Consider the following 22,618-nt stretch of genomic DNA (forward strand, 5'->3'; position numbering starts at 1 on the left):
CTGCTGTTTCCTCTGAAGCTGATCTAAAAGTCTGAATAGCAACTTTTGCTTCATGGATTCATGATTCCTCACTTAAATGTTTAATGATTCTAAATGAACCTAAAACTTTGACTTCAGGAGTTTAAATCATTTTTCTGTCTCTGGTTCTTTAGTTTAGTTTTTCTGTGGATGTTTATCTCTGTTTTGTTTGTGCCTTTTAGTGTAGTTGTTGTTGTTTTGTGTTGTTGTTTGTATGTTTTTGTAGTTTGTATGTTGTTCGTATGGTTCTGTGTGTATGTTGTTATTTGTATGTTTTTGTTTGTATGTTTTTGTGTCTTCCTGTTGTTGTTTTTGTGTAGTTGCATATTTTGTTGTGTTACTTTATTTGTGTGTTTTTGTCGTTGTTTGCCTCCTACTGATGTGCTGAGTCGTCCTTCTGACCCTGGATGTTATTGTTTTTCCAGGTTTGTTGATTTGGACTCATTGAGAGACACATGAAGCCGTTGTGGTCCTCCGTCCTCCGTCCTCCGTCCTCGTCTCGGTTCTGGGTGCTGAAGGTTCTCCTTGTTGTTTCCAGGATGAGCGTCGTTGTTCCTCCGTCGCTGTTTTTCCTGCAGCTTCCAGAGCTGAAGAGTTTACTGAGCGTCACTCTGAGTCTGCAGCCGGACGAGGATCCGAGGACCCGACAGATCCAGACCTGCAGGTCCTGCTGACTGAAGGAGCCGTTAATCTCTGAGATTATGAAGAATTAACACTTCCTGACTTGTTAATGCTGACTTCATCAGATTGTCTGAGATTAATTCAGTGGACAATATAAAGGAACAGCACTGTGACCACTCAGGTCCACTTTATTCCAGCAGAACGGTTCCAGGCAGAACTTCCTCACTGCTCTTCTTTTACTTTACATTCTCCATCACTGGTTCTGAGGCGGAGGTTCTCTTGTGTTTCCTGTTGGAATATTAATTCATCACCATGACGACAGGAGGAGTTCTGGTTCCATAGATTCATGGTTCTGCAGTTCTGTCAGGTGTGATCATGAACCTCATTGTCCTCGTGGAGATAAACAGACCTGGAAAAAGTCAAGAAGAAGAAGAAGAAGAAGAACCAGAACCTCCTTCAGAGCCTCAGAGACCAGGATTTATTTTATTATGTCAGAAAGATTATTCTAGATTAATTTCTCCTCTCCGCTGCAGCTCAGAGCTGAACCTGCCCACCAATCACCATCATTTAAGAATGGCCGGGGCATTTCCCAAGAGTTTTGATTGGTTGGGAGGCGGAGCTCTGACCTCTTATCTAGAACATAACCTGCTCCGGAGCAGGTTAGACTTTCAGTGTCAGTTACCATGGTGATTTATCCTGGTGAGAAGTGAGCGAGTCGTAGGACAAAACCTGGATAAGAGAAAATCCAGCGTCGTACTACAGACCTCTGCTGATGATGCTGCTGCTGCTGCTGCTGCTGCTGATGATCATGATGATGATGATGATGATGATGATGATGATGATGATGATGATGATGATGATGTCCTCACAGGGAGCTGGTGCTGTTGTTCCAGGACGTTCTGGCCTCTCCAGCTCTGGACTCCTTCTCTGACATCACAGCTCTCATGACTGTAAGAAACAAACAGTTATTATATTTTACACATCAGAGTCATTTTCAAAATCACTTTGTGCTCTTGGCTAAAAAGAGATTTTTAAAATGTACAAGAAATAAATAAAAGGGCTTAAAAAACCCTGAAATAACAAGAAAATTGTAATTATTTTTTAAACTGTGGAGTATAAATCTTCTAAACTGCTTAAAAAAGCTAAACTAGTTAAAACATCTAAACTCGTCGTAGTTTCACCCAGAAAATAGTGAAAAAGAGTGAAACTGCTAAAATCAGCTACAAAAACGAGTCAAATGAAAGGAAATGTCCCTGAATTATAATGAAACTTAATAAATGCAACATAAAATACAGTTTCTATCAAAACTTAAGTTATTTTACACTCATTTTAGACATTAAATGTGTTTTGCGGCTCCACCTAAACTTGATTTGGTGGAAAATCACAGAAAACGTCTCATATGGTGATAAAGGTTACAGACTCCGGGTTTAGGAGAAGAAATACTATTTTCATTAAAGACACAAACACTCTGATCGGAATTAAGTGGAGATTATCGCAGAGATTAGTATGATCAGTTGTAGTTGTGATGAGGCGTTCAAGGACAGTTTGGAGATTTGTAGTTTTTAGGACTCGGTGAGTTGGAGGAGGTGTTTGGCGAGGCGTTCAGGGACCGTACTGAGGCTCGGGTGTTTGTGCTTTTTTGGTCATGGTGAGGCGTTCAAGGACAGTCTGTGATCATCAGTTATCTGTGTTCTACTTCCTGTTTTTAAACCGTGGATAATAAATACGATATCAATCCTGCAGATTCCATTTTTCCATAAAGGCATCGTCCAGGCCTTCGCTCACAGACGCCACCTACAGGTCAGAGACGCTTTTACATTTAGTTTCATTTCTTAAAAACTGTACACACAATGTGATGTGTGTGTGTGTGTGTGTGTGTGTGTGTGTGTGTGTGTGTGTGTGTGTGTGTGTGTGTGTGTGTGTGTGCGCAGCTGTCGTCTCCTGAGCGAGTGTTTCCCGGCGACCTCCAGCGCTGCCTCTCGTACTCTCTGGTCACCCGATTGGCTCCCAGCTGGAATAAGGCGGGGCTTCACCTCATCTGTGGTAGGCCACACACACACACACACACGCACACACACACACACGCACACACACACACACACACACACACACGCACGCACGCACGCACGCACGCACGCACGCACGCACGCACACACACACACACACACACACACACACACACACACACACACACACACAGAGGCAGTGTGAGAAGGAACATTATTCATTAAAAAGAACATTTCAGGAGGAAGAATGTCTGAAGTCAAACATCTGTGTATAAACTGTGTAGAAACGATGTATAAACGGTGTATAAAAGGAATAATTCAGAGAGCCAGAGTCAGAGACGAGACTTCAACGGTGTGATTAATAAACTTTGACTGGTTTAGTGTCTAAAATCCAATATAAAGAGACATTTTTAGAGACGGACCGTCTCAGTTTAAAGACACACGGTCTGTTAGGAATCAGTCAGATTGTATGAAAGGAACATTTCAGAGCCACAGATTCTCCCAGAAACTACCAAGTTGTGTGTAAATAGAGTATTTTAGAGGAAAGAGTGGGGTTTTCTTCCAAGCCGCCGTAGTAAGACTGCTACAGGAGCTAACGTGTTTGAGCTAATGGCCTGCAGAGCGGCGTTTCTACAACACACACAGGAGTCACATGACCAGACACTCTGCACACCTTCAACACACCATGACAACCTCACAGACTCTTTACCTTCTTCCATCTAACGTACATCAAGATGAACAGTTTGGTCTGTGAGTGTGGAGCCAAAGAACTTTAATCTCAGGGAGAGGCGCAGTGGAAGCATGACTCAGCACTTTTCTGTTTATCAGCCTGTTGATCGGGGCCAAGGCTCTGTGTGTGTGTGTGTGTGTGTGTGTGTGTGTGTGTGTGTGTGTGTGTGTGTGTGTGTGTGTGTGTGTGTGTGTGTGTGTGTGTGTGTGTGTGTGTGTGTGTGTGTGTGTGTGTGTGTGTGTGTGTGTGTGTGTGTGTGTGTGTGTGTGTGTGTGTGTGTGTGTGTGTGTGTAAATCAAAGTAGATAAACTGACGACCACTAACCAACTACTCTAACCAGAGATTACAGATCATCTTAATGAGTAGAACTTCTCTGTTTCACATTCTGCAAACATGTTAAGCTTTTATTTTGACACTAACTAACAGGAAAACCATGGCAGGTGGAGACCCCACACACAACCTGGTTACCCACCCATAACTGATAAACTAAACTAAACTAGATGAACTAACTAACTACATGAACTAAGCAACAGAAACACAACATAATCATTAGCAACACTACAAACCTAATATAACCTCCAATAACTACATCTAAAACACGTCGAACAGAAACTCCCACAATGCACTGCAGCCACCAGCTGGTTCTATCACTCTGTTAGTTCCCACCACTCCGTGAGAGAGGGAGGGAGGGAGGGAGGGAAGGAAGGAAGGAAGGAAGGAAGGAAGGAAGGAAGGAAGGAAGGAAGGAAGGAAGGAAGGAAGGAAGGAAGGAAGGAAGGAAGGAAGGAAGGAAGGAAGGCAGGGAGGGAGGGAGGGAGGGAGGGAGGGAGGGAGGGAGGGAGGGAGGGAGCGAGGGAGGAAGGGAAAGAAAGATTTCAACTGATTTCTGTGATCTTCACTTCCTTTTTCCGTCTCGTCTTGATTCTGAATCTGACTTGATGATTCGTCGTCACTTTGGATTTGACTTGTTGACCTTCGACCTCGTGGGTCACTTGATTCTCTCGTCTTCATTTGAACTCAACGTCGTCTTGTTGTAGAACCTTCTTCAAGTGTTTCGTCTCCATAGTTGATGTGGAACCTTTCAGTCTTGATGTGGAGCTTCTTTGGAACCTTTCGGTCTTGATGTGGAGCTTCTTTAGAACCTTTCGGTCTTGATGTGGAGCTTCTTTGGAACCTTTCAGTCTTGATGTGGAGCTTCTTTGGAACCTTTCAGTCTTGATGTGGAGCTTCTTTGGAACCTTTCGGTCTTGATGTGGAGCTTCTTTGGAACCTTTCGGTCTTGATGTGGAGCTTCTTTGGAACCTTTCGGTCTTGATGTGGAGCTTCTTTGGAACCTTTCAGTCTTGATGTGGAGCTTCTTTGGAACCTTTCAGTCTTGATGTGGAGCTTCTTTGGAACCTTTCGGTCTTGATGTGGAGCTTCTTTGGAACCTTTCGGTCTTGATGTGGAGCTTCTTTAGAACCTTTCGGTCTTGATGTGGAGCTTCTTTAGAACCTTTCGGTCTTGATGTGGAGCTTCTTTGGAACCTTTCAGTCTTGATGTGGAGCTTCTTTGGAACCTTTCAGTCTTGATGTGGAGCTTCTTTGGAACCTTTCGGTCTTGATGTGGAGCTTCTTTGGAACCTTTCGGTCTTGATGTGGAGCTTCTTTGGAACCTTTCGGTCTTGATGTGGAGCTTCTTTGGAACCTTTCAGTCTTGATGTGGAGCTTCTTTGGAACCTTTCAGTCTTGATGTGGAGCTTCTTTGGAACCTTTCGGTCTTGATGTGGAGCTTCTTTAGAACCTTTCGGTCTTGATGTGGAGCTTCTTTGGAACCTTTCAGTCTTGATGTGGAGCTTCTTTGGAACCTTTCGGTCTTGATGTGGAGCTTCTTTAGAACCTTTCGGTCTTGATGTGGAGCTTCTTTGGAACCTTTCAGTCTTGATGTGGAGCTTCTTTAGAACCTTTCGGTCTTGATGTGGAGCTTCTTTAGAACCTTTCGGTCTCGAGCTCGGATCTGATGTTTTGGTGATTTTCATCTTGAATTCAAAGTGGATTTCAAAGCGTCATCCTTTGATGTGTTTAGTCTTCATCTTGTAATTCTGACTTTGGACTTGATTTAAGGTTTTTAGTTCTGATTTCAATTCAGACTTCATGCGGAACCCGATGTGGACTTATTTAATCTGGACCCTTTATTATATTTGGAGATCTGTTTTAATCTGGCCTCGGTCTTTATTTGAGTTTTGGAACCTTCCAGTCTTGATTTTTAACGTTTGACTCGGTTGATCAGTAAACTTTGTGTTTTCAGGAAAAGACTTCCTGACGGAGAGAAGACGACTCAGCGCCGTCAGTAGGTGGCCCTCTGACATCACAACAGAACAACAACAACAACGCTCTGCTCAAGACCTGTGTGTGTGTGTGTGTGTGTGTGTGTGTGTGTGTGTGTGTCTGTGTCTGTGTCTGTGTGTGTGTGTGTGTGTGTGTGTGTGTGTGTGTGTGTGTGTGTGTGTGTGTGTGTTTGTGTGTGTGTGTGTGTGTGTGTTTGTGTGTGTGTGTGTGTGTGTGTGTGTCAGGCCTGGAGCTGAGCAGCAGTAACCACCAGCTGTGTCTGAGCGTAGCGGCGAGCTCCGTCCGACTTCCTCCGACCAGCGTAAGAAACCAAAACACCGTCACTCAGGGTCGGCTTCAAATATCCACATCGGATTATAATCAGCTGGATTAGGGATTTATTAGTCTTGATTTGACAGATTATGATCTTGATTCAGGACTTGTTAGACTTGCTCTGGGTTTTATTAATCTTGATTTGAGACTAGTTCTTCTTGAATGGAGAGATTATTGTCTTCATTTGGAACCTATAGTCTAGATTAGATCTCAGAATTTGCTCAGCCTCGATTCAGGTTAGTCTTTTAGACTTATTGATCTTGAATCTTGATCTCATTGATTTCCTGTGTGTGTCTCAGCTGGAGGACTTTGGCCTCCCTCCGCTGGTCCAGAGGAAGTTCTTCAGCGATCCGGACTGCGTTCTGGATCTCAGCTCCACCTGGTGCCACGTCCTGCCCAGGTAGGCCTCCCCCTGCTGGACACGGCAGGAACTGCAGCAAGCTTCTGTCAGGCTGGGTCCTGACTCGGTGCAGCTTTAGAAGAACTGGGATGTTTTTAACGTTTCTACACTCAGTAAAATCATGAAGAATGTTTAAGAGTAACGTGAAGCTTCACCGTCTCTGGAGATTCTTTAATCTTGTCTCAATGTTTTAGAAAAGCTTCATAAAGATAGAAACTGAAGGTCTGAACTCTTCAGGACCAACTCAGCCATTTGGATCGTTTTACACCAAATAAAAGTGAGGAGACTTAAAACAAGTTTAACTTTTGCATTAAAGATAACACCGTGCGGGAAGTTGTGAAGTTTTGCCATAAAAGTTTTTGTCTTATAACAGTTTCACTCATTTTTAAAACCTTTTTCTGTTTATTTCTTTCTTTAGTTTTGAATTCTTTTTAGCTTTTTCTAGCAATTTCAGCCAATTTGAATGTTTTTCTTTTACACATGTTTCAGGTGTTGTAGCTTTTCCTCCCCCACGTTTACACAAATATTAAAGCCCTTTTAAACTGAGATCTAAGAGTCACTCTGAAACGTGGTTAAAGAGGTTTCTTACTACAAACCTCCCGTGAGCCACAGAGAAGCTGTAGAGCCGACCCCTGATATTAACACACAAACATCTTCTAATCCTATCAGAATATCTGAAACCAGGAAATGAGTTTTAAATGTTTTCTTTGATTTTTGTTTTGTGTAAATATCTCTACTTGTCATTAAAGTGAAGAAGCATTGTGTTTAATAGTCTGACCAGCAGGTGGAGCTGCTGCTCTATTTAAACTCTCCTGTGTGTGTGTGTGTGTGTGTGTGTGTGTGTGTGTGTGTGTGTGTGTGTGTGTGTGTGTGTGTGTGTGTGTGTGTGTGTGTGTGTGTGTGTGTGTGTCTGTGTCTGTGTCTGTGTCTGTGTCTGTGTCTGTGTCTGTGTCTGTGTCTGTGTGTGTGTGTGTGTGTGTGTGTGTGTGTGTGTGTGTGTGTGTGTGTGTGTGTGTGTGTGTGTGTGTGTGTGTGTGTGTGTGTGCAGCATGAAGAAAGGTCAGATCATGTCTATCAGCCGCCGGCTGCCTGCAGACGGTCCGTTCACGACCTACAGAGACCTGCAGACACACTGGAACCTGCTGGTACACACACACACACACACACACACACACACACACACACACACACACACACACACACACACACACACACACACACACACACACACACACACACACACACACTATAATTCATGATTTTATTTGTTAGAGTGCATCAATATTTTATCTATATTAATATGCCTTTCAATGAGAGGTCTTATAGTATTCAAATCCTTTTTTTTTATATTTTTGTACTTCATTAAATATTGCATGGCGCTTTTATTCCTTTTTAAAAATGTAATAGTTTTTTTCATCTCATTTTATCAGCTATTTTATAATTTATTGTCTCGGTTTACCTAATTACATTTATTTTATTTCTTTTATTTGATTATTTGATTGTTTCTGAATTTCAGTGAATTCTTTAAGCTATTTTAAGATCTTTTTTCTCAACCTTATTTTATATCTTGTTTTTATTTTTGCTATTCTATATATCATCTTGTTGGTCTGCTTCTGCTTTATTTCTCAGAAAATTGTTCAATTGTCAATTTATTTAAACATTTTTTTAAATGTCATATTTGTGTCAAAGGTTTAGTTTTACAATTTGTTTACACTGCTGGTAGAGAGTGTGTGTGAGGTAGAGAGTGTGTGTGAGGTAGAGTGTGTGTGTGAGGTAGAGAGTGTGTGTGAGGTAGAGTGTGTGTGTGAGGTAGAGAGTGTGTGTGAGGTAGAGAGTGTGTGTGAGGTAGAGTGTGTGTGTGAGGTAGAGAGTGTGTGTGTGAGGTAGAGAGTGTGTGTGAGGTAGAGAGTGTGTGTGAGGTAGAGAGTGTGTGTGAGGTAGAGTGTGTGTGTGTGAGGTAGAGTGTGTGTGTGAGGTAGAGAGTGTGTGTGAGGTAGAGAGAGTGTGTGAGGTAGAGAGTGTGTGTGAGGTAGAGAGTGTGTGTGAGGTAGAGAGTGTGTGTGAGGTAGAGAGTGTGTGTGAGGTAGAGTGTGTGTGTGTGAGGTAGAGAGAGTGTGTGAGGTAGAGAGTGTGTGTGAGGTAGAGTGTGTGTGTGTGAGGTAGAGTGTGTGTGTGAGGTAGAGAGTGTGTGTGAGGTAGAGAGAGTGTGTGAGGTAGAGAGTGTGTGTGAGGTAGAGAGTGTGTGTGAGGTAGAGAGTGTGTGTGAGGTAGAGAGAGTGTGTGAGGTAGAGAGAGGTAGAGTGTGTGTGAGGTAGAGAGTGTGTGTGAGGTTAATCCTGTGTGTTTCTGCCAGTATGGGTACCGACTCCCGCAGCTTCCAGAGGAGGAGCAGGTTTACTGCAGCGTTTACTTCAGACTGGTGGGACAGAAGTTCTTCACGTATCCTCACATGTTCATTTGGTCACTCAGATCCAAACCTCAAACCAGAGGCTAACATCCAGATTATAGAGCATATCCCCCTCTAACATCCAGATTATAGAGCATCTCCCCCTCTAACATCAGATTATAGAGTATCTCCCCCTCTAACATCCAGATTATAGAGCATCTCCCCCTCTAACATCAGATTATAGAGTATCTCCCCCTCTAACATCCAGATTATAGAGCATCTCCCCCTCTAACATCAGATTATAGAGTATCTCCCCCTCTAACATCCAGATTATAGAGCATCTTCCTCCTCTAACATCAGATTATAGAGCATCTTCCCCCTCTAACATCCAGATTATAGAGGGTAATATACTGTTAGTATTTATAACACTGGATGTTACTTGGAACTTCATCAAGTAATTGCAGTAACTTGAAAGTTGCTCAGTCACTATTAGAAGTACTACTTGTAATACTGTGTGTACATGATGAGCACTAACGTTAGTTGTTGTTACCACTCATTAGTCGACTCACGTCAGCATCCTGCCTCCGTCACATCAACACTACAGAACTTTACTCAGTAACTAACTAGTTACTTTTTTCAAGTGTGAGCAAAGTGTCTCCTCTGAGGACACGAGATGAGACTTGAATGTGAAAACATTTAAAGATGAGTGTTATATGTTAAAAGTGTGAAGTCTTTAACCTGCGTGCGAGCAGCTACCCTCTGAGCTGCGTCCGCCTGCAGCCGCTGCAGCGTTGTCCCCGGGTGGACCTGCAGGGGGCGCTGGGCTGCTTCCTGTCCGACGTCAGGGACACCCTGCAGAGTGTGTGCGGCTTCCCTGCACAGCTGACCAGTAAAGCCCGATACAGTACGCTCAGCCTGAACCCCGCCTCCTCCGCACAGGTACAGGGTGTGTTACCACACACCTCCACCAGGGGGCAGCATGGTGCCAGTCACTATATATGAAAACGTCTCTTGGTTTGAGTCGAGCATGATATAGCATATTAGGAGAACTTTAGTGGTGATTAAGACCTTTAAACCTTTAATTGTAACTGTCTCTGGAGGGTAGCATTTAGCATTTAGCATAATCAGCTTCTTCCAGTAACTTCCTGAAGCGTTTACATCAAACACGTTTATACAACCCAGTTTTATCTCTGTGGAACAGTGTCTTCATTGGTTTTAAATTTAAACTTTAAAGTTTTTTTGTTGTGGCTCAGATTCTGGAAACTTTTATTTTGTCCCAAAACCAAACAATGACCACAGAAAATAACTACAATCTCAATATTTTAATGAAACCTTCTGGTACAGAATACAGTGAAAAGTCAAAAGAACTCCTCTCGCTGTTGCATTCTGGGTGTTTTTACAAACTCCAACTCCAAATACCAGAAATACATTTGAGCTTTACAAAGTAATAATCTTAATCTGAAGTGACCTGGAGTATGAAAAACATTAGAAGCTCTCACATTCTCTCACACACACACTCATCCTGTTCATCGGGTCGACTTTACTTTGTGTTTTTGGTTTCCTACAAGTATTACGTCCTCTGGTCAGGGAACCAGAGGACGTTCCTTCGTCCAGGAACCACAGACTGACTCTACGCAGCCAATTTAGACTTACTCCATTCCTCCATGAGCGGCGCCAGAACCACCAGCAGCCGCCATTAACCAGCTCGTCATGAGCAGGATAATATTCAAAATACCACTGCATGTTGCATTTATTGTTTTAATCTTATCCAAGAGTGCAACATCTTAGAAGATCGGGTCCATATTGATTCTGACCCGTGGTCGTGATTCGTCCTGGAGCCAAACTTTGGACGTCTCTGCCTTAAAATATAGACTTTTATCTGGATATATAACATTTAAAAAATGCAGTGTATTCAGTGGAAATACTGGTCTTTGTTCTGTCTGGAACAAATCAGTCTCCTCCTCCTTCCTCCGGCTTCAATCCTCCCGACATGAAGGTCTTTGTTCCTCCACCCAGAGCGTCCCGGTGACGGTGGACGAGTCCTGCTGAGCGTCCGTCCTCTCAATCAACCACGTCAGCACCGAGAGGTGGAAGACATGCTGTGGATTGAGAGGAGCGGCGCTCCCATGAGACTCCTCTCCTCAAACTAATGAAATAAAACCAACGTAGTCATGAAAACATCTGTGAGGGAGTGAGGCTGCCGGCCGGCGCCCCCTTCTGGCCCCTTGGGGGAGAAAACACTGCGTTCTGAGAGTTTGTTAGTGTTTTTAAAAAAACAACAACGTGTTAGCATTAGCAAACACTGCTAACCTTGTGCTTTCTGTTTCCCGGGCAACGCCTTGAAAACCATGGCTGCTTAATTAGAAATGACTATGTTGGGCCAGTAGGTGGCCCCGTTGGTTGTTTTTGTAATGAAACCACACACACACACACACACACACCTTTGTTCTTACTGTCTCTACTGAGCATGTGCAGAACTACTAGTTACTGCAGCCGTGGTACTCAGTAACAGAGTTTCAGAAGGTCTCCTGAGATTTCCAGTGAACCAGGAAAGCTTAAGATAAAGAATTATGGTGGTATTGTATTTCCCGACTTGTGTAAAACAAACATAATACTAAACCAGTTAAAAACTTGTTTTTAGTTTTTAAATTTTCAAACAAAATAATGGGAGAAGAGTCGTTTCCTGTTTTTGGTTTTCTTCCATCAGAAGGAAAATCAATTGGTCACAAGGAAGACGGAACGTTTCCGCCGGTTCTTCTGGACAGGAACCAAGCGTTTCTAGAAAGTGGTGTTTTCACCCGTTTCCACGGCAACGGAGCTCCAGCTTTATGGAAAAGTTCCACCTTGGGAACCGTTTCCAAAAAGTTGCATCTTCAGTTGCTCCGAGCAAAGTCACGTAAACAAACCCCCAGATCACTACCGAGGGTTGGTGTTTGCACTTGAAAACTTGTAAACAATGTAAACACTACAAATACTGTAAACACTACAAATACTGTAAACACTGTAAACACTACAAATACTGTAAACACTACAAATACTGTAAACACTGTAAACACTACAAATACTGTAAACAATGTAAACACTACAAATACTGTAAACACTACAAATACTGTAAACAATGTAAACACTACAAATACTGTAAACACTACAAATACTGTAAACACTGTAAACACTACAAATACTGTAAACAATGTAAACACTACAAATACTGTAAACACTACAAATAATGTAAACACTGTAACAGTGTAACAATGTAAAGACTACTAATACTGTAAACACTACAAATACTGTAAACACTGTAAACACTACACATACTGTAAACAATGTAAACACTACAAATACTGTAAACACTACAAATACTGTAAATACTGTAAACACTACAAATACTGTAAACACTAAACAGTGTAAACAGGACCTTGATAAAATGAAGGAAAATGATTAAATCCTCTAAATATTGATTGTTTATAATAATTTATTGTACAAATATCATGCTGGAGAAAAAACAGCCTCTTCCTGGTGTTTCTTGACAAATTGCATGGTGAGCACAGCTCCATCACATCCCTCCATCACATCCCTCCATCACATCCCTCCATCACATCCCTCCATCACATCCCTCCGTCACATCCCTCCATCACATCCCTCCATCACATCCCTCTGTCACATCCCTCCATCACATCCCTCCATCACATCCCTCCGTCACATCCCTCCATCACATCCCTCCATCACATCCCTCCATCACATCCCTCCGTCACATCCCTCCATCACATCCCTCCATCACATCCCTCCGTCACAAGCCTCCATCACATCCCTCCATCACATCCCTCCATCACATCCCTCCGTCACATCCCTCCATCACATCCCTCCATCACATCCCTCCGTCACATCCCTCCATCACAAGCCTCCATCACATCCCTCCATCACAAGCCTCCATCAGATTCCTCCATCACAAGCTTCCATCACATCCCTCCATCACATCCCTCCATCACAAGCTCACAAGCTTCCATCACATCCCTCCATCACATCCCTCCATCACAAGCCTCCATCACATCCCTCCATCACATCCCTCCATCACAAGCCTCCATCACAAGCCTCCATCACATCCCTCCATCACATCCCTCCATCACAAGCCTCCATCACATGCCTCCATCACATCCCTCCATCACATGCCTCCATCACATCCCTCCATCACATCCCTCCATCACAAGCCTCCATCACATCCCTCCATCACAAGCTCACAAGCTTCCATCACATCCCTCCATCACATCCCTCCATCACAAGCCTCCATCACATCCCTCCATCACATCCCTCCATCACAAGCCTCCATCACATCCCTCCATCACAAGCCTCCATCACATGCCTCCATCACATCCCTCCATCACATGCCTCCATCACATCCCTCCATCACATCCCTCCATCACAAGCCTCCATCACAAGCCTCCATCACATCCCTCCATCACATCCCTCCATCACAAGCCTCCATCACATGATGATTTTACAGGACTGGTAGAACACTGAGTTCCTATTGAAGGTACACGTTCTGCTCCCGTCTGCTGCAGCAGAAACTTGAGATGTAATCAAACTACTTGGAATTAAAGTCGTTCCTCATCTTTTAGCGCCGCCGTCTGCAGCTGCTCAGGATTAAACTCGAGGTTTCTTTATTCAGAGCGCGGCCGAGGAGCTTTTTATCAGCGGGAGAGACTCCTGCTGGGATCGATTCACTGCTCACACACTGAAACTCTAATATTTATCAGGCTCATTTCCTCCCAGAGCAGCTGCCAGAGGAGTTTATTCTGCAGCCCGCTCCAGTTTACGCTCCTAACAACACATCAAAGGCTCTCTTGGGTTTTATCTTCAGGTTTGTGGCAGATTCTGATCAATATTGGAGAAAAGTTTATCTGCTGTTATTATCCTGGGATTTAGCTTCAGAGGGTTTATTCTCCAGGTCCAGATGGAAGAGTTGATCATCCAGGTCCAGCAGCTGCTGGTCCAGAATCTTCTGGCCGTTATACTTTTAGCCAGTGATTTGCCTCCTTCATCACAGTAATCGTGTATTTCCTCCAGTCCCTCACAAGTGTCTCACACGCTCGGCTCCCTTTTTGTGTTCTGATACATATTTTATTCTATTTGCTTCAAATTTAACTTGAACTCACAGTTCAGTTCATAGGAATGGAGGTTTTTCTGTGGTACTGTAGCAGTTCTCTGATGTCATACAGTGACATCTAGTGGTCACAAATATAAATCACATGACTTATATTCCAGGACATACAGTATATGTATTATAATGATTTTCAGGTTTTTATTTATGTCTGTCTAGAAGATTCTTTTTGCTCCTCAGGTGTCGGATGGTGAGCAGATGAACACCTCGTTCTCCGCCATCAGGCCGGTCGTCACCCAGCTCCCTCCTCTTCCTCCTCGTCCTCTTCCTCCTCCTCGACCCGGGTGGCCTTTGTTTGGGACGCAGCCACCAGCCTCGACCCTGGTCTATCAGCAGGGCGGCGCTCTGGAGCTCGCAGATAACAAAAGATTTCATGGCCGATTGACGCAAAGTCAAGGGTGTGCAAAACAAGGCGGGCCTTCCTCCTCCTTTTCCTCCTCCTCCTCCTCCTCCTCCTCCTCCAGTGTTTCTTATTCCTTTTCGGATTCCTCAGTTTACGAGCCAACTCCACACCTCTCCTCTTCCTCCTCTTTCTCCTCCACCTCTTCTCTTCCTCAACATCCTGCAGCTGCCCCCCTCCTCTCCACCTCTTCTATCCCGCTCAACAAGCCTTCTTCATCATCCACCTCCTCTCTCCCACCTCTCCGAGCACCTTTGCCCCTCACCTTTTCCTCCTATTCCTCACCTTTTCAGCCAGCGTCGTCCCTCAACTCCACCTCTTCTCTCCAGCTCCACCGGCAGGCTTGCTCCTTCACCACATCCTCCTCACCTCTTCCCCCTCTTCCTCCTCCTCCTCCCCCTCCTGCTCGTCCTAAACTTGTTCCCATTTTCAAGAACAAGCATCCTTCACGTCACGTCAACGTGGCCCTGCTGAGGGTCCAGAAGGAGAAAGAGAAGGAGCAGATGAGGAATGGCGGGGAGGAGAGTGGGAGGGTGACCCTACCTCCCTTCGGGAGGAAGACTCCCGTCACCTCCACCTCTGCAGCCTCTCCTTTTCCTTCCGTGCCGGCAGCGTCGCTCCCGGTCCGTCCTCTTCCGAGCGTCCCTCGCTTCGACCGCCGGGCCAAACGTCCTCACGATAGTCCTCCGCCTTCAGACCTTCCAAACGTCAGGCGCATCTCCAGCCTCAGTCCCGTGTCCAAGGTCAGACCCAGCGTCATCATCGCCCCGAAGACGGAGTTTAAAGTCAAAACCAAGCCCATCCTCAAAACCAAGACGCAGACCAGCTGTGAGAAGCCCAGGACCAAATCCAGCAGGGAGACACAGGAAGACCCGGCTGCTCCGTCCCAGCCTCAGCCCTCCTCCAGCCCTCCCAGCAAGGATCCTCCAGCCAGCAGTGTGAAGGTGACTCCACTCAGCTTGTACGGATAAAGAACCATCTCACTTGTTTTATGAACCTGCTTCACTTTAGAGACTCGGGTCCCGTCTGCACGAGCCAAAACACTTTGTTTTCTTCTCACCGGCGTTCTTAAAATAAAGTTCCTTCCACACGTCACTATGAACACGCCTCAAAATAATGTAGTACATATGCCAGGCCTTTAGGTGGCGCTATACCTCACCAAATACACCAAAAATGGAGAAGAAGACTCGGACATCACAAAAATGGTTTTCTTCTCACGCTTTTCACTGACATAACCAGCATCAGGAGCTTCTGCAACACCAACTTCCACATGTAGTCCACCATTGTTGTTAAGGGACGTTGCTGAGAGGGCCGCCGCGGGGGAGGGGTGTTGATGACATCATCAATTTCCACAGATGTGCATCTTCTCCCTTTCACACCTCAAAGCCTCGAGATTTTAAAATGTCCCCACACCGGAACCTGTTTTCAACTTTGTTGGCTCCTGTCCAAACTCTCCTCTGTCTGCAACATGTAAGAAATGTGTGCTCGTATGCAGACGATGGTCAATTAAGAAACGCTGAGAAACTCCTTCTTGTGACTATCGACCGCGATCCCAGACGGAAGCTAACAATCAGGAAAGAATCGTGGTGGAATCCGTGGTTCTGAGTCACACTGAGACTCAAGGACGGTTATTTTCATCGTCTTGCGTTCAAAGACGAGCTCCGATAAAATTCAGACGGTGTCAGAATTTAGTTTTGATGGCGGCTGCTGCCGCGTCCTACGTTAACTAACTAACCAATAGAAATGCAGGATGAGGTGATCAGCGCCACACTGGCGCTAAACACAAATAGATGCTTTGAGGCTACAATGGAAAAACACAAAGTATTTGGGACGTAAACAAATTTTATTGATTTATTTTTCTTCTCCAAACACATAAATGCAGCGAGTTGTTTGGCTAGTTTCTTTGGATGGCGCACGCTAATGACGCTTTATTCTTGCGCAACCACATCGGCTGACGTCGACAGATTCAGTGAGGCGAACTTCTAAGATTGTTAAAATCACACATTAGTCAAGTCGTTTTCAAAAAGTTTGTGAGTCACAAGAGATTGTTGTTTTCACTGGAACCTTCTCCTCAGGCTGTAGATCTCAGCCGCTGTCTTCAGGTGCCTCTGGTTCTGTGGTTCTGTGTTTCTTCAGAAAGTGGCCTTCGAAAAAAAGCCCAAGAAGTCCAAACCTGGTGTGGAAGATGTGGAAAACATGGCCCAAAACAACCAGGTGAGACAATTAAAACAAACAGCAATCGGGAGGAGGAGGGGGTGGATGGAGGGATCAGACTCTTTCATGTGGAGGGAAGTTTGAGAATGTACCTCATGTGGCTGGTTTTGATAGAGCGAGCAGCTTTAATCTCACAGGAAGTTTGTAGCTTCATATCCTAAAGCCAATCAGCTGGTTTTGCCGTCTAAACTGAAGTAATCCGTTTTCTAACTTGAACTTATTTAAGTCCAGTGAAACCAGGTTTTTGAGTTTCAGGTTTTTGTTGATGTTTGTTCCAAGATTTCTCACAAACCAAGGGTCAGTTGAAACATCCCATAATACAGCCAACATAAACTCCATACAGTGAGTCTCTGTGTTGTGGAGTTGTGAGGTTGATGAGTTGCGAGGTTGATGAGTTGCGAGGTTGTGGAGTTGCGAGGTTGTTGAGTTGCGAGGTTGATGAGTTGCGAGGTTGTTGAGTTGCGAGGTTGATGAGTTGCGAGGTTGTGGACTTGCGAGGTTATGGAGTTGTGGAGTTGTGAGGTTATGGAGTCGCAGTGTTGTGGAGTTGTGATGTTGTGGAGTTGTGAGATTGTGGAGTTGTGAGGTTGTGGAGTTGTGAGGTTGTGGAGTTGTGGAGTTGTGAGGTTATGGAGTTGTGAGGTTATGGAGTTGTGGAGTTGTGAGGTTGTGGAGTTGTGAGGTTATGGAGTTGCAGTGTTGTGGAGTTGTGATGTTGTGGAGTTGCGAGGTTATGGAGTTGCAGTATTGTGGAGTTGTGATGTGGAGTTGCGATGTTGTGAGGTTGTGGAGTTGCGAGGTTGTGGAGTTGCGAGGTTGTGGAGTTGCGAGGTTGTGGAGTTGCAAGGTTATGGAGTTGTGGAGTTACGAGGTTGTGGAGTTGCGAGGTTGTGGAGTTGCAAGGTTATGGAGTTGTGGAGTTGCAGTGTTGTGGAGTTGTGATGTTGTGGAGTTGTGAGGTTATGGAGTTGCGAGATTTTGGAGTTGTGAGGTTGTGGAGTTGCGAGGTTGTGAGGTTATGGAGTTGTGAGGTTATGGAGTTGTGAGGTTATGGAGTTGTGGAGTTGTGAGGTTATGGAGTTGTGAGGTTGTGGAGTTGTGAGGTTATGGAGTTGCAAGGTTATGGAGTTGTGGAGTTGCAGTGTTGTGGAGTTGTGATGTTGTGGAGTTGCAAGGTTATGGAGTTGTGGAGTTGCAGTGTTGTGGAGTTGTGATGTTGTGGAGTTGCGAGGTTATGGAGTTGCAGTATTGTGGAGTTGTGATGTGGAGTTGCGATGTTGTGAGGTTGTGGAGTTGCGAGGTTGTGGTGGAGTTGTGAGGTTATGGAGTTGTGAGGTTGTGGAGTTGTGAGGTTATGGAGTTGCAGTGTTGTGGAGTTGTGATGTGGAGTTGCGATGTTGTGAGGTTGTGGAGTTGCGAGGTTGTGGTGGAGTTGTGAGGTTATGGAGTTGTGAGGTTGTGGAGTTGTGAGGTTATGGAGTTGTGATGTTGTGGAGTTGTGATGTTGTGGAGTTGCGAGGTTATGGAGTTGCAGTATTGTGGAGTTGTGATGTGGAGTTGCGATGTTGTGAGGTTGTGGAGTTGCGAGGTTGTGGAGTTGCGAGGTTGTGGAGTTGCGAGGTTATGGAGTTGCAGTGTTGTGGAGTTGCGAGGTTGTGGAGTTGCGAGGTTGTGGAGTTGTGAGGTTGTGGAGTTGCAGTGTTGTGGAGTTGTGAGGTTGTGGAGTTGTGAGGTTGTGGAGTTGTGACGTTGTGGAGTTGTGAGGTTGTGGAGTTGTGAGGTTGTGGAGTTGCGAGGTTGTGGAGTTGCAGTGTTGTGGAGTTGCAGTGTTGTGGAGTTGTGAGGTTGTGGAGTTGTGAAGTTGTGGAGTTGTGAGGTTGTGGAGTTGTGAGGTTGTGGAGTTGCAGTGTTGTGGAGTTGTGAGGTTGTGGAGTTGTGAGGTTGTGGAGTTGTGAGGTTGTGGAGTTGCAGTGTTGTGGAGTTGCAGTGTTGTGGAGTTGTGAGGTTGTGGAGTTGCAGTGTTGCGCCGCGCCGCGGTCAGAAAGTAAATGTTCTTCCTCCATCAACCAACCTGATCTCACAATGGTTCCTCCCGACATCCTTTAACCTCACAGTGCAATTATCTCCCTTGTGGATTATTTAGTGTACTACACCCACACAGATACATCAAGAAATGGCCATTACAGCGTCTATAAAGTACTTTTTATAAACTTAACCCATTGACCTTTGGCTAAGCCCCGCCCCCCCTTAGTTACTGTTGTTAACTCGGACAAGCCGTCGCAGCTGACGACATGTTTACACGTCAGTGTAGGAACCACACTGCAGCTGGCTCTGGACAGTACTTTAATGTACTCTTCTTTACAACACAGCAGGAGAGGAATAGTAACTAAATACAATAAAATAAGTTCCTACATCATTCTGAGAACAAATTTGATTCTATAAATGAGTTTGACTAATTCCTGCTAAAAGCAAAGCTTCATCCAATAAAGCTTTTTGCTTTGATCAACTTAGTTTCTGCAATAATTTACTATCAGTATATTCTTAATGCCACAATAGCAATGAAAGTATCGGATTGGAAAAGTATCGGTATCGGCCGATACTCAAATCTGAAAAATCCAATGGTATCGGCGTCTATAAAGTGATATGGACGTCCCCAGTGTCCCCAGTGTCCCCAGTGTCCCCAGTGTCCCCAGTGTTTGCTGGACCTGAGCTTCCTCATAAACATCCTCCATTAAGGTGATGTATGGCGGCGCGTCGGCGTGATGAACGGCGTACACAGCGTCCTGTCGCACAAACATCCCTTCAGAGGAGGCGGAGGACTGTTAAAGTGATGAATGGTCGGAGGAGGCGGGGGCACACGGGGAGCCCGGCACATTAATAACAACATTCATCAGTTTTACAGCTCCAGCCTGCGAGATCTCAGAAACAATACGTCACTTAGCGCTCGGCTCCCGCTGTTATTTACTGCTCTGCATTACGGCACGCATTGTCCTGCAGACGCTTTAACAAGGGAACATTGCTGCTGCCTCAGTCTGATCAACACGGTGGTGGCGGTGGTGGTGGCGGTGGTGGCGGCGGTGGTGGTGGCGGCAGTGGCGGGGCGGCAGCAGCAGCAGCGGCGTTTAGGGAAGCGACAGGCCGTCACTCGCACTAGTTCAGGACTTCAGTTCATTTCACTCTTTGTACAAATACTGACTGAAGATAAAAACTAACCAGCTCCTCTGGATGGTAACGGTTACTCTTCTTTTAAGATGTACCTCTACATCAGCAGGAGGAAGATGCTCTATAATCTGATGTTAGAGGAGGAAGATGCTCTATAATATGGGTGTTAGTGGGGGGAGATGCTCTATAATCTGATGTTAGAGGAGGAAGATGCTCTATAATCTGGTAGTTAGAGGAGGAGGATGCTCTATAATCTGGTGTTAGAGGAGGACGGTGCTCTATAATCTGGGTTAGAGGAGGACGGTGCTCTATAATCTGGTGTTAGTGTTAAGAATGAATCACTCCTAAAAAGTTACATGTACTTAGTTACTTTACCACCTGTGTCTCCCTGCTGTATAATCCACCATAAATCCGGAGGACTGTGGACGTTAGTCGGAGTGGTTTAGTGATTCCTCTCATGTTTTCCTGAGTGGACGTGCTCTATAAATAAAGTTTGATTGATTGAGCTCTCGGAGGTTTTCCTCTGTTGTGGGAGGCGTGAGAATCTTTTTATTTCCTGCTCCCAGACAGATTCATGACCTGCTGGGTACCATCGTTTGTATTGCAGAATGGAGGACATAAACACCAAGACTGGATCCTGTTTGACTTCCTGTTCTGGAGGGAATCATTCACTGCTTTTCTCTCACTCTTCTTCTTCTTCTTCTTCTTCTGCAGCTGTTCAGGCTGAGCTCTTCTTCTCTGACTGCGTGGCTCAAACTCAGAGGACTTCCTGTTTCTGCCAGACTGAAGAAGGATGAGCTGATACTGAAGGTCATGAGCTGTCTGGCTGAGGCCTGACACACACACACACACACACACACACACACACACACACACACACACACACACACACACACACACACACACACACACACACTGCTGGAACAGCCCTCACTGTGTCATGCTCTCTAATTGAGATGCTGACAGTTTGCCAGAGTGGCTGTGAGACGAGGACGTGTCGGAGGCTCTTTGTCTCCTCACTCTTTGTCTCCTCACTCTTTGTCTCCTCACTCTGTCCCACTGCAGCTCGCCTGGTTCCAGGCTGGACACACGTTCCTTCACAGATTTGTTCACACAATCTGTCGCGTTCACCTGAGCTGTATTTAACGTGCCTGGATGTTCTCGTGTGTTTAACGTTCGTCCTCCGGCTGCTGGTTGAAAAATGTTTTTTCACACTCATCTGGTGAAGCTTCATTTACATAAAAGAAAGAACATCTCCGTGTGGCAGTGCAGGCTGTTCATCCAGTCAGCAGGAAGGCTTATTATCTCTTTACAACACACACACACACACTAATGGTTCAGCATTCTTTAAACTGTAGCACTTTACAAATTACTGCAGATTAAACGTATCCAGTGTCTTGGTAAAGTTCCTTCCACTGTCTTGTGTTTTAATAGATTGAACATGCATTTGTGGGATGAACAGCTGAGGGGAGGAGTTCCTGAAATCTGAACCAAAACACTTTGCCTCCTGTGTGTGTGTGTGTGTGTGTGTGTGTGTATGTGTGTGTGTGTTCTCAGAGGGACTGGGGGGTTCTGTGTAAACATGTCACAGTTCACTTCATGGTATCAGCTCTGAATTCAGCTGGAATAATAAAACACAGACATCAGTTATCAGAGCGCTGTACAGGAACATTACTGTGTGTGTGTGTGTGTGTGTGTGTGTGTGTGTGTGTGTGTGTGTGTGTGTGTGTGTGTGTGTGTGTGTGTGTGTGTGTGTGTGTGTGTGTGTGTGTGTGTGTGTGTGTGTGTGTGTGTGTGTGTGTGTGTGTGTGTGTGTGTGTCAGATGTCAGCATACAGATTTACAGCCATATAAGGTTTTTAGAATAAACCCTCTGGGAGAATCAGGTTGACTGTGGGACAGAACCACACACACACACACACACACACACACACACACACACACACACATTAGGAGAGGGGCATAAACAGACTATGTAAGTAAACAGACAGGTAGGGAGGTAAACAGGCAGGTAGGGGGGGTAAACAGTTATGTAGGGGGGTAAACAGGTAGGTAGGGAGGTAAACAGGTAGGTAGGGAGGTAAACAGACAGGTAGGGGGTAAACAGACAGGTAGGGGGGTAAACAGGCAGGTAGTGGGGTAAACAGACAGTTAGGGGGGTAAACAGACAGGTAGGGGGGTAAACAAGTAGGTGGGGGGGGGGGGGTAAACAGACAGTTAGGGTCACTGAGGGTTTCTGGGCAATAAACACCAGGAAACCAAGAACAGACTTCGCAGGCTTCATTTTTCATTTGGACGTTTGGAGGCTCTGGGGGCTCTGGGGGGGGGGGGGGGGGGGGGGCTCTCAGCAGGCTTGAGAAAAGCTTCAGTTCCCACAGGAAAAGGTTGAAGGAGCCTCTGGAGCATTGATGGGTGGGTTCTACAAATCTGCCCCAGACCCCGTCTGGATGGAAGATGTATGAGGACAGCTGGAGGGACGGATGGACCTCTGGTTCTACACGGACCTTCAGCCACCTGCTGGTCGGTGGATTCCTCAGTAATGGTGCGTCATGCCCCCTCCCTCGCCACTGCTCTTCCATGTGAAGTCCCCCCACAATGCATTGTGATCGCTCCCCCATCAGGAAACCCGATCCTGAGCTATGGGACGTTTGGGACGTTGAGGAATTCCATTATTTTAGTCACGCTGCGAGTCCGTCCAGGCAGATTCCCATCAGGTGAAGTCACTCATCTCACCCTGGACCTCAGCAGAGGAACTCCCTCTGTGTATAGTCATCACTGATTGGTCGGAGCAGAGTGTGACAGGAACCTCTCCACTTCTGAAACTCAAGCTTCCAGGCCCAGAGGCCGACAGTGACCTGGACATTTATATTCATTGGAAAGTGACTAGA

The 22,618-nt window shown here is 45.4% G+C and overlaps 1 protein-coding gene across 1 annotated transcript; it reads left to right on the plus strand.

Annotated features, from left to right (window-relative positions):
* Positions 1 to 473: 473 nt before the first annotated feature.
* Positions 474 to 20,568, plus strand: cUnh18orf63 (chromosome Un C18orf63 homolog; the record flags this gene model as incomplete). The annotated part of the gene is made up of 12 exons (XM_080489929.1): positions 474 to 682; positions 1,511 to 1,589; positions 2,571 to 2,682; positions 5,662 to 5,703; positions 5,927 to 6,003; positions 6,314 to 6,414; positions 7,463 to 7,559; positions 8,768 to 8,853; positions 9,553 to 9,739; positions 14,649 to 15,299; positions 16,492 to 16,569; positions 20,446 to 20,568. The coding sequence occupies 12 exons, from the start codon at positions 474 to 476 to the stop codon at positions 20,566 to 20,568; spliced, it is 1,842 nt and encodes a 613-aa protein (XP_080346055.1).
* Between the last annotated feature and the right edge of the window lie 2,050 nt (positions 20,569 to 22,618).

Source organism: Lipophrys pholis (genome assembly GCF_963383615.2).
Source record: "Lipophrys pholis genome assembly, chromosome: 20".
Classification (NCBI taxonomy): Eukaryota; Metazoa; Chordata; class Actinopteri; order Blenniiformes; family Blenniidae; genus Lipophrys; species Lipophrys pholis.